Below are 11,999 nucleotides of genomic sequence, written 5' to 3' on the forward strand. Positions count from 1 at the left end.
CAGCCAGGGCTACACAGAGAAACCCTGTCTCGAAAAACAAAACAAAACAAAAAAAAGAAAAAAGAAAAAAGAAAAACAATCCCCAACTGAGCCCCAAAATGGAAAAACTGAAGGCTTAGGTTCAAGGAGGAATGCTAAACCACAAATAGCTTTTTGAAGAAAAAAGAATAAAGGAATAGTTACAGCATGGCCCAACTTTGTTCAGCTGTATATGAAGACACTGGAGGGAGGCTAAAGATAGCTCAGTGGTCAAGACAGCATGGTTCCCAGCTCCCAGACAGCGGCTCACAGCACCTTGGGATTCCAGCTCTATAAGATCCAGTGCCCTCTTCTGGCCTCCACAGGGACTGCACTCATGTACACATACACAGTCACAAAAAGCTTTTGCCATGTAGCCTGGCTGGCCTCATACCCACAAGGATATGCCTGCCTTGTGCTGGGACTTAAGGTGTGTAGCACCCACACATGGCCCAAAAATTACTTCTTTAAACAAAAGAAGAGAAAAAAGATGCAGAGAGGTGGCTCAGCAGTTCAGACTGTTTTTTCAGAGGATTAACATACACAGGACAAATCACAACTGTTTCTCATTCCAGATCCAAGAGATCTGAGGCACACACATGCATGCAGTCAAAAACAAACACCCACATGTACATACATCTGTAATATTAATATACATTAGAAATAAACATTTTAAAATGTAAATTCAAACAAACAAACAAACAAGAGTCAGCAAGGTGGTTTAGCAGGCAGAGGCACTGCCTGTAGGTCTGATAACCTGAGTTCAATCTCAGGATCCAATAGGGTAGAAGAGTTGGCTACCAGTTCTGACCGCCACTCAGGGCCCGTGGGCATGAACACTCGTAAACACACATAACTAAGCAAAAATGTAACGTAAAATTGAAAATAAATCAAAGATGGAAAGTTTTAGAACAGAAGTGACCTGCGGGACAAAACGAGACACACAGCTACCACCACTAGCTGCTAAGTGTGACAGAACCTGAGAACCAGGAGACAAAGACAGAAGGAGGCAACACAATTCAGCAGCCTTTTCTTTTACAAAGTGTTTCAGGTGCCCATCGCAGAATGGCGTGCCACGTCTTTTTTTCCTTCTTTTAAAATTTTTTATCTATCTATCTATTATTTATTTATTTGCTGTTTTGAGACAGGGTTTCTCTGTGTAGCTTTGGCTGTCCTGTCCTCACTCTGTAGACCAGGCTGGCCTTGAACTCAGAAATCCACCTGCCTCTGCCTCTCAAGTGCTAGGATTAAAAGTGTGTGCCACCAATTCCCGGCGGGATATCACTTCTTATTGGGTCAGCTTGAGTTCTCAAAATGAGGGCCAGAATAACCTCAACCTCCCAGTTGCTAGACTGAAGGTTTGTGCTATACCACCCTCCCAGGGAACGCTTCAACGCTGATACATAGTAAAAGGTAAATTTTTCTTCTTTCTTTTCAGGTGCTGAGGGTTGAACCCAGGACCTTATGTGAACTAGGCACACCTAGTCCTAGGCAGGGCTAAACCTTTCTCCTGTAGATCCAACTACCCTACACGAATGCAAGGATTCCCTACCAGGACTCTGTCATGCCTTATTAGACATCTCTCTATCCATAGGCCTACAGCAGGTCATCTTGAAGGCTGAAACTCCAGAAGCTGTCAGAGTTAGACACCCTCCATAGTTGGTTCCCTCCTCCTTCCATGGGACCTAGTAACTGAACACAGGCACCCTGGCGTGCTTGCAAGCACTTTTACCAGCAGAGAGAGCATCATGATCAGGTCTGCCTTAGCTCTTGTGCAGGCCCACCTCCTACAACAGCACCACAGGAAGCCTCCTACGGTGGTTTTACCTTTGCATTTATTTACTTCTGTAGTAATATCTTAGCTTAATGCAGAGAAACAACTGACTCTTCATTACTTCTCCTGCTTATAGTACTGCGGATTGGATGTAGACTCCTACAGGCTACGTCAATTTTTGTAGTTTATAATCCATTAGTCTCTCTAAATGAAATTTGCCTATTTCCAATAGTAGGCTGGTAAATTTTTGCTTTCTATAAAGACATGGACTTAGCATGAGCATGCACAAACATGAACTTGCAAACACATACACACTGAAGTAAAGATACACAAAACCAAACCAAACTCAAAAAAGAAAATTAGGAGATAGACCTTCCAAACACTCAAGTGTACGAAGGTGAACAGAGAAGCCTGTTCCATCCATCTGGCTCCCCCGACAATGGGACAATCCCCTCACTCTACCCCACACAAAGTCATGTGGCTGAAAAAGGCCCCACAGTGGGAGGGACACTTTTCTTCACCCTGCTTACCGGTACAGGCTGTACAGCACCCACCACGGGGGCAGCTGCCCCACCCTGAACAGCCTTTTTGGCAGCTGGTGTCTCCTGACTCTTGGGCTTCCTCTTCTCTCGTTTGCGATCTCTCTCCACAAAGGTGCCCTTCATCTTGGCAATGATGTCCGAGTCAGTCTTTGCGTACTGGATACGCTACCAATCAGAGTAAAAAGGCCAAGGGCATGTAAATCAGGGAAAAACTGCTAGCGTTCAAAATGAGGCATCCAAAGGAGCTTGCTAAGAAAAATTAGAGACTGCTTGGTGACAACTTCCTTGTCTGTAAAATGGGAATATTTTTCACTTGGCAGGATTATTGTAGAAACTTACTGGAAGCAGCAATAGCTGGACTATAGGAAGCAGTTGTAACTGTAAGCTAGAATGGGGGCTTACAAGCTCTCCCAGGAAGAACCCAGAACAGGTGCTCAGACACATACCTATGGTGGCACATGCCTTTAATCCCAGCACTTGGGAGGCAGAGGCAGGTGGATTTCTGAGTTTGAGGCCAGCCTGGTCTACAAAGTGAGTTCCAGGACAACCAGGGCTACACAGAGAAACCCTGTCTCGAAAAACCAAAACCAAAACAACAAAAAAACCAAAGCAAAAAACATTTTGAGACAGGGTCTCACTATATAGCTCTGGCTGGCCCTGTCCCAGGAGTGTTACAAAGTAAAATTTTCAAATACAATGGTCAGGAAAAATGGAAACAAAAGGAAGGGGTGAGAATCCTGTGGACACTCAGAGCATCCACCTAGCAAGAGAACAGCCAGGAAGTGAAGGGATGAGAAGCTGGGCCTGGGATCCTAGGCTCCACTTCTGCCTAGCTGTGCTGAGGATTAGAGGAACGGGAGGCAAGGCCAGCTAGGAAGCTTTAAGATGGTGGTGTTAGGAGCGAGCGCTCTCAGAAGCAGCTGTGGTGCACAGACAAGGCCGGGCGAGGGGAGGAGCACGTCGGGCGAGGGACAAGCAGAGGCGTGGTTAACACAAGGCTTCAGTGGAGCTGGGCAGCCCAGGCAACAGCTGCAGGACAGATGTCTGTAGGCACAGCAGGCAGGGGCTGCTCAGAATCCGTTCTCCACTTGGGTTCCACCACATTTCTGTAGTGTTTTAGGCAGGTTCCAACTCTGCAGTCCAGGTTGGGTTGAAATTCTTGGTAGTCCTCCTGCCTTAGCCTCCTACATGTAGGCATAAGCCACCACACTCAGGTACTTGATCAGCCTGTGGCCTCACAGCCCCCATGTAAGGAACACAGGAAGAAAGGAACGGCAAGAAAAAGGAGCATCCTTAGGGAACACCACAGGCCACAGGAGGTCCACACCCACCCAGTCTCCTACCACACAAATCCATCAGCTTATACACACACACACACACACACACACACACACAAACTTCATATTCAAGATACTCACCATGGGCTTGTCATAGAAAGGGAAGCCCTGCATGGAGCGGAGGGCGTTGGTGGCGCTGCTGACCTCCTTGAAGATGACGAAGGCCTGGCCCCTCATCTTCAGGCTCCGAGACACCAGGATATCCAGAATCTGGCCAAACTGGGAGAAGATGGCATACAGGGACTTCTTGAGCTCTGCATTTAGGGAAGACAAGATACACTGTGATAAAAGGCCTGGATACTGTGTCTTGGCACTTGCACTATCCTTAGAAGGTGGACCAGCCAGGTGGGGTGGAGCACGCCTTTAATCCCAGCACTCAGGAGGCAGATGCAGTCAGATCCCTGAGAATCTGAGGCCAGCCTGATGTACAAACCAAGTCCTGGACAGCCAGGACTGGCTACACTGAGAAACCCTGACTGGGGAATAGGGGGAAGGAAGAAGGAAAAAAAAAAAAAAGGTCAGCCCAAATAAGGGGCCACCAGCAATGCTACAGCTCAAAAGCCCACAGTAACACAGACAGCCAAGAACTACTCAAATGGACGTGCCTACGTCCTACAAGATGTGGGCAGCTATAGTACCTGCTACAGGCCTGCTGTTCAAATAACAAACACTTCTTTTCACTTTGTTTTGTTTTGTTTTGTTTTTCAAGACAGGGTTTCTCTGTGTAGCCCTGGCTGTCCTGGAACTCACTTTGTAGACCAGGCTGTCCTTGAACTCAGAAATCCACCTGCCTCTGCCTCCCAAGTGCTGGGATTAAAGGTGCGCGCTACCATGCCCGGCTTTCTTTTCACTCTTAAGCTAACCTTCTAGTCCTTTAAGCCTGACATGCCATTCATTCATTCATTCATTCATTCACTTTATTCAAGGCAGGATCCAATTCTATAGCCTGAAACTCTCAACAACCCGCCTATTTCAGTCTCTGACTTACAAGCATGGCCTCCTAGTGTCCACCACACCTCAGCCTTTGTACTCTCTTCATGAAAGGCCCTTTTCCTGACATCTCCATGACTGTCCCTTCTAGCCATTTAAGTCTCAGCATAAATCTGCAGCCTCCAGGAGGCTCTCTCCAACTTTACTGTCTAGATGTCCCCTTATGTCCCTCTTCTTACCCCGTCTTCTGCTGACATCAGAAGTCCACTTACTGACCACCACTAACAGCTACAAGCCTGTGAGTTGGACATGCTGGCCCCACCCCAGAATCCTGACACTCAGGAGCCGGAGGCAGGAGCATCAGGTACCTGAAGTCATTCACTGTGGGACCTGGGGAAGTCAGGCTTACGGGCAAGCATGCTTACCAGCTGAATCATCTTTCCAGTCCTCCCCGACAGTTTTCTCCAGTTGATCATAAGAACCAGTATTTACCCTTCCTTAACCTCTGAATACTAAAGCAATGCACCAAGGGACCAGTACAAGGGCAGTAGAGCACCCATCCACTTTACAAGCCTCACGACCTGAGTATTGATCAGGAACTCAACAGATGAAAGACAACGGCTTCTCTAGAGGCATCCCGACCACACATGCATCCATTTATAGATGCACACAAAATACATAAAAATAGTTATTTGTAGCCGGGTGTGGTGGCACACACCTTTAATCCCAGCACTCAGGAGGCAGAGGCAGGCGGATTTCTGAGTTTGAGGCCAGCCTGGTATACAAAGTGAGTTCCAGGGATATACAGAGAAACCCTGTCTCGAAAAAACAAAAAGGCCAAAAAAAAAGTTTTTTGTGTTTACGTTTTAAAAAATGTGTGCTGGGATTCAGTCTTTGCAGAAACTTTCTAACTATGGGCCTCACCTCCAGACAAGAACTGAATTGTTTGGTGGGGTTTGTTTTAAAAGAATTAAAACATTTTTATATGTGACTATTTTGCCTGCAGAAGTCAGAAGAAGATGTCATAGCCCCTGGAACTGGGGACACAGTTATCAACCTCCCTCGAGTGCAAGAAATCTAAACCAGATCCTCTGGAAAACCAGGCAACGTTCCCTAACCAGAGCTCTCTCTCCAGGCCGTGCTGATCTTCTTAGTTGCTGAGATTTAAACCCTGATCCTTACTCATGTAGGCAAGACTAACACTAGTTACATTCCTCAAACCTTTCCGACACTGGGTCTTGCTCTGTAGCCTAAGCTGGTCTGGAACTCAAGCTCCTCCTGCGGCAGTCTCCTGGGTGCTGGAATTACAACCCTGTTCCTCCACACCTTAAAAGAAACCATTTGTCTTTGGTTTCTTCTTTATTTGCTTTGGCCATGTTGTCCCAAATGGCTTCAAACTTTCACTCTTCCTAAAGAACAGAATTACAGCCTTCTGCCAGCCAGCCCAATCTAAGAATCTGCTCAGCCAGAATCCCACATTTCTGTCTCATTTTTCTTGCTACTTGATCCCAGGTAAGCTATGCCACCCAAAATCCAACTACTTAATCTGAGAGGCTTGTGAGAATTAAAGATAGTCAAGACTTAGAATCTTGTGCAAATCACCCACATCACAGAGTCATTCACTGCCCATCCCTCCTGTGTGTTATCTGCTCTGTAGTCAATCACTGAGACCGAGATCAGTGAACAGACAGTCTCATGAAAGCAGACTGATGGAGAGAACGATCCTGGAAGGCTTGGAAGGAAGAAGGGACCTATGAACTAAAACCTTGAAGATCATTAATGCGCAGATTAAAGGGCAGAGTGTAAAACCTGTGTTGAAACCAAGGATTCACAAAGGCCAAAGTTAACTCCTAACAGACTGAATGGGGAAGGCTGAGAAAGAAATGTGGGTGCTAGAGGTGAAAAGGGGTCAACTCTTGTGTGATCCCCTTCAGTCAGGCTACCCCAAGAACTCACCATCTTTCTTGATCTTCTCATTGAGATTGTTGATATAAATAGTGTGGTTGGGACGGGTCTCGGGAACTGCCATGGTGTGAGATGTTCAGGTACGGCTTAAAGAAGAGGAAAAAGCGACTTTAGCCCTAAGTTTCCCAAATTCTTTGTTCTAAAGGGCTGATGGGCTCTGCTCCGGGCTCTTTATTCCAAGAGGAAGTCGGGTAAGACCGGAATTGGGGGAGGATGTCACGGCTTAGCAACAAAGCCAGCATAGGAGCCGGCGTCGGGCTCCAACCTGCGTGCTGAGGGAGCGCTAGAGAGGTTAACTACGAATCCCAGAATGCTCTACGAGTCCCAGAAGGCGGAGCACACCGAGCGGCGCTACCCATTAGTCCACGTGCGCGAAAGGCGTCCCCAGAGGAAAGAAGACCCCGGATGTCGGAGCCAGTTAAGAAAGTAGGGGCAGACTTGGGACATCCTAGTCTCTCAAAAAAGAGAGAGGCCTCCCGAAGTGCTCCACCCGCCGAGCGGCGTCTACACCCGCGGGAACCCACCACCTGAGCCGTCGCTCCCGCCGGTAACGTCCGCCAAGCTACGCTGCACAGACACACAACTATCTTCCCCGACTACGGCTTCTCCCTTCCGCGAGCTGACCACGGCGCGCAAACTCGGTAAGTTCAGACCGAGTCTCTTCCCGGCCTCAGCGCCTGCCAAGCCAAGGAACACCTCGGGTTCCCGCCTTAACGATAAGCCCCGCCCCCTAGCTGTGAGGGAACGAACCAATCCGAGAAAGGCACGAGCTTCTGGCCAATTGGGACATGGTTAGAGCTCCGGTGCATTCTATGACTGCCTTTCGGAAGCCACACCTCTTCCCCTTCCGCCAGTATCACGTGACCGTCAAGGAGCCTTGTGCTGGTTGCGAGTTCTACCACGTGGGACGGGAAAGGACAGATGGAGGCTGGCCGGGAGACGTCATTTCCTCCTGGGGAGGCGCTTGTGCAGATTCCTAAGTTCCGTTCCCCAGTATGTATCAAGTTAGTCGGCCTTTGATCACTGAGTTGCTGCGACTCCCATACTTCCTGGCTGATTTCATGCCCCTGCCACCACTAGGCTGTTTTCCCACCCACGTGCCTTTTTGTAACCTCTTGGCCCTAGCTCGTAAAGTCAAGGTTTCAAACTTAGGCCTGGGATGCAAAAAGTAGGCAAGTCACATCCTTTAGACACCTCACAACAGATCTCAACCTCCTAATTACAGAAGTGACCAAAACTAGCTTAGCTACAGCAGATGAGATGACGCCTACAAAATTTCCCTCCTAATGTAGCCCCAGCCCCATAGCACAGACCACCCTTCAGGATCCTTCAGCGTTTGATTTAGCCCAGTTTCTCTTTCCACTGTTTCAAATACTAGCCCAGGTTCTCCCAGACCAACTGGTCAGACACCATATTCTGCAATCAACTCGTTTTGATTTTTTTTTTTTTTTTTTTTTTTACAGATCTCAATGTGCAGACCTGAATATCTCTCATGCAATTATTTTAAAAACTGAAAAATCTCTATCCTTGAGAGATTTGGGAGGATCCTCTTATTCTTCCTGTAGACCCCAAATGACTTCTCCATGCTCTTTTCCCCTAAAAGCCACAATCCCCCCAATAATTCATGAGACCCCAGACACCAACATTCCACCTCCTTTACCCCTAAAACCCCCGGACTTATCGTTACCATCCCCTCCTTGTAGTCTCCATACGTCCATTTCATCCCCACTCCCGCCCCCTCCTCCACCACCTCCTCCACCCCCTCCCCCTCTACCCTCTGCTGTGGAGCCTGTTCTCCCTCGTGTCTACGGCCTGAAGAACAGCCAGCTCCTGAAGGAGACCTTGGAGAAGGCTGACCCAGCCCCCAAAGGCAAAGAGGATGTGAAGAGGCTCCTGAAGCTGCACAAGGACCGGTAGGGTCTCCACCCCCCTAGACCAGCCCAGATCTCAGACAATCACCTGATTACAAATCACCACAGCCACCCTGCTCTTTGTGGTCCCACCTCCTTGATCTCAAACACCAGATGCCTTAAGTACCCTACTTGGTTAGCTTCCAGCAATAGAGAGAACAGCTTCTGCTCCTGCCTCCTTATGACACAGAAGCCAGTGGTTCTGGGCCTCCAGACAGTGACTCCAGAGTAGCCAGGGTTGTGATAATGGAGCCCAAGGACAGATCTCAGTGTTGGTTTCTAGAATGGAAGCAGCTACAAATGCTAGTGAGCACATTACGCAGGCCGGTGTCATGAGAGCAGACAGCACCGAGCAGATCTACAGTAAAGACTTAAGAACTAGCCAAGCAGGGCTGGGAACACGGGTCAGCAGTGGACGTGGAGTCAGATGGAGGGATTTGGGCTGTCCTGAGGTCTGGTGAGCCAGGGAATGACTTCGCTGAGAGAGAAAAGCTACTTTTAAGAATGAAGCCGGGTGCACGCCTTTAATCCCAGCACTCAGGAGGCAGAGGCAGGAGGATTTCTGAGTTCAAGGCCAGCCTGGTCTACAGAGTGAGTTCCAGGACAGCCAGGGCTACACAGAGAAACCCTGTCTCAAAAAAAAAAAAAAAAAGAATGAAAGTCATGAGCTGGAGAGATGGCTCAATGGTTAAGAGCACTGGCCGCTCTTCCAGAGGTCCCTGAGTTCAAATCCCAGCAACCACATGGTGGCTCACAACTATCTGAAATGGGATCGGATGCGTCTTCTGGTGTGTCTGAAGAAAGCTGTAGTGGACTCATATAAATACAATAAATAAATTTTTTTTCTTTTTTTTTTCTTTTTTGTTTTTTTGTTTTTTAATAAATAAATTTTTAAATAAATTTTAAAAAAAGAGCCAGTTGTGGTAGCACACGCCTTTAATCCCAGCACTTAGGAGGCAGAGGCAGGCGGATTTCTGAGTTTGAGGCCAGCCTGGTATACAGAGTGAGTTCCAGGACAGCCAGAGCTATACAGAGAAACCCTGTCTCGAAAACAAACAAACAAAACAAAACAAAAAAACAAACAAAAAAAGAATGAAGGTCATGAATCGAGTCCAAGGTCCCAGGAAGAGAGTAGTACACACGAGACACGCGCAATAAGGGAAGAGAATAGAGAAGAGACCACAGGCCCTTGTCCAGATTGATAAAGAAACTCCTAGTTTCTGACATAGTGGCTCATGCCTGTAATCCCAGAGCTCAGGAAGCTGAGCAGGAGATGAGGTGAAGGCTAGTCTGAGCTACATAGTGAGACCCTGACTTGGAAGGAAGGAAAGGGGGTTCTTAAGCTCTCCAACATTTATAAGGTACACAAGCCAAGTATTCCAGCCACCATCATGAAAATTAAATGCAGAGAACCTGTCATACCACAAAAGAAATTGTGTTAGACACTACTCTAAAGGATTTGTCTACTTTGCTTTATTTCTTGACCTGTTTTTGGTTGGTTTGTTTTTTGTTTTGGGGGGTTTTGTTTTGTTTTTATTATTATACATAAGTACACTGTAGCAATCTTCAGACATGCCAGAAGAGGGCATCAGATCTCATTACAGGTGGTTGTGAATCACCATGTGGTTGCTGGGATTTGAACTCAGGACCTTCAGAAGAGCAGTCAGTGCTCTTAACCACTGAGCCATCTCGCCAGCCCGGTTGGTTGGTTTTTGAGAAAAGATCCGTGTAGCCCAGGCTGACCTCAAACTTGCTATGTAGCTGAGAATACCTTGTTCTTTCTTCTTCCACATCAGATTATAGGAATACACTGCCATCACTAGAGTTGGGGGATGGGGGGGGGTGGTATGAAACAGAGTCGCTCTGTGTAGCCCAAGCTGGCCTGAAACTTGTGGCAGTCTTGCTTCTGCTTCCAAAGTGCTGATACTACAGGCATGAATCACCATGGTTGGCTGAGTTTTTAAATATTTGTTGTTCTCAGCAACTTCCTGGGATAGGAACTGCTACTTTCCTGCTGAGGAAGTCCTGGATGAGAAATTTAGGACTCTTAGAAGGATAGAAAGATGACTCTAGTTATGAGCACTTGCTGTTCTTACAGAGAATCTGAATTGGGTCCCCAGCAACCACATAATGTGGCTTAAAGCCATAGCACTAGCTCTGAAGGATCCAGTCTGGCCTCTGTAGGTACCAATGAAGAAAGCTGAAGCTCCCACTCAGCCACTTTACCAAGGGACAGGTCTCCGTTTGAACTCAAGGAGATGACTTGGTGCTTCTAAGCACCCTGCTGTGGTCTGGAGTTATTTTAAACTGAGAACCTGGAGCTTTGTGTTTTCATCATGTGTGAGCATCCCCATCACCACCCCTGGCTTGCCTTCTCACTGGCCTTGGAATAGGCAAAACAGTCATATGGCCCGAGGGACCCGTGTTGAGGCTTGGTCTGTTGCTATGTATTGTAATGCTGAATTCTGTACAAAGGCCTATAAGTAAATTCTCAAGTTTAGCAGTCCTTGTTGTGCAAACCTTGCTCCTTGATTTAAAACTATTGAGATTTTTTGCCTGTTTCTATGTATTGTAATACTTAAATACTGGCCCTAGTTGCCTCAGGGAAGAACAGATTCTCCTGTACACCAAGTGATGCTGTGTAACCTTTGCCTCCCAAGTTATCCCTGATTGGAGAATAAAGATGCCTACGGCCTATAGCAGGGCAGAAGAGAGATAGATGAGGTTTTGGTTCCCAGGCTTGGGGTACGAGGCAGGGACCATAGGAGGAATAAGATGGTGGAGAGAGGAGAAGATGCCTTAGAGTAGGTGAATCATGAAAACATGCCCATGAGGGCTGGGCAGTTTGAGTTAAGAGCTGCCCAGATGGAACATGACAAGTTATACCTCAGGATTATTGATACAGGAGTAGATATTAATAGCTAAGAAGGTGGCTGTCTACGCAGCTCTAGTGCTGATTAAGGCTTAGTATAAATATAAAAGTTTTGTGTCTTTTATCTGGGACCTGAATGATCTAAGGTGGGGTAGATAAATAATTGCTACAGCAGACTGAGATCACTGAAACCATGTGGCTGCCTCAGCAGGCCTACTCAGATACATTAAGGTGATCTCTTAGGCCTTAAGCATATTCCCACCTGGGTTACTCAGGCTGAGTTAAATCTATTTATTGTGTGTCTGGATGTGGGTGCGCGCGTGCGCGCGCGCGCGTGTGTGTGTGTGTGTGTGTGTGTGTGTGTGTGTGTGTGTGTCCTTCCAACATGTGGGTCTGAGGAGCTGAACTCGGGTTCTCAGGTTTAGCAGTAGTAGGCACTTTTATCCACTGAGCCATTATGCGGTTACCCATTATATCTGATGGAGAGAATAATCAGGAAGCACACCTTTAATCCCCAAACTGGGGAAACTAAGGCAGAAAAGTTGACACTGGGTGGATGCTAGCCTAGGCTACATTTGGGGAAAATGTCTACCAAAAAGAAGGAGGAGGAGGAGGGGAAGGAGAAGAAGAGGAGGAGGAGGAGGAGGAGGA

At 47.3% G+C, this 11,999-nt stretch overlaps 2 protein-coding genes across 3 annotated transcripts in view; one reads left to right on the forward strand and one right to left on the reverse strand.

Annotated features, from left to right (window-relative positions):
• Window positions 1–7,397, reverse strand: part of Snrpa (small nuclear ribonucleoprotein polypeptide A) — a 10,131-nt gene extending 2,734 nt beyond the window's left edge. The window contains exons 1-4 of one of the 2 annotated variants that reach the window (XM_021196915.2): window positions 7,094–7,397; window positions 6,558–6,652; window positions 3,753–3,925; window positions 2,323–2,499 (exon numbers count right to left, since the gene is read on the reverse strand). In XM_021196915.2, coding sequence (XP_021052574.1) covers window positions 2,323–2,499; window positions 3,753–3,925; window positions 6,558–6,630 — 423 coding nt within the window. In that variant the 5' untranslated portion in view covers window positions 6,631–6,652; window positions 7,094–7,397. Of the gene's footprint in view, window positions 1–2,322; window positions 2,500–3,752; window positions 3,926–6,557; window positions 6,653–7,090 lie in introns of both variants that reach the window. The other variant, XM_021196912.2, reaches the window with a different exon arrangement.
• Window positions 7,127–11,999, forward strand: part of C1H19orf54 (chromosome 1 C19orf54 homolog) — a 9,533-nt gene continuing 4,660 nt past the window's right edge. The window contains exons 1-2 of the mRNA XM_021196909.2: window positions 7,127–7,207; window positions 8,030–8,479. Of these exons, the coding sequence (XP_021052568.1) occupies window positions 8,139–8,479 (341 nt within the window). The 5' untranslated portion in view covers window positions 7,127–7,207; window positions 8,030–8,138. The remainder of the gene's footprint in view (window positions 7,208–8,029; window positions 8,480–11,999) is intronic.

Source organism: Mus pahari, chromosome 1 (genome assembly GCF_900095145.1).
Source record: "Mus pahari chromosome 1, PAHARI_EIJ_v1.1, whole genome shotgun sequence".
In the NCBI taxonomy this organism is placed as follows: Eukaryota; Metazoa; Chordata; class Mammalia; order Rodentia; family Muridae; genus Mus; species Mus pahari.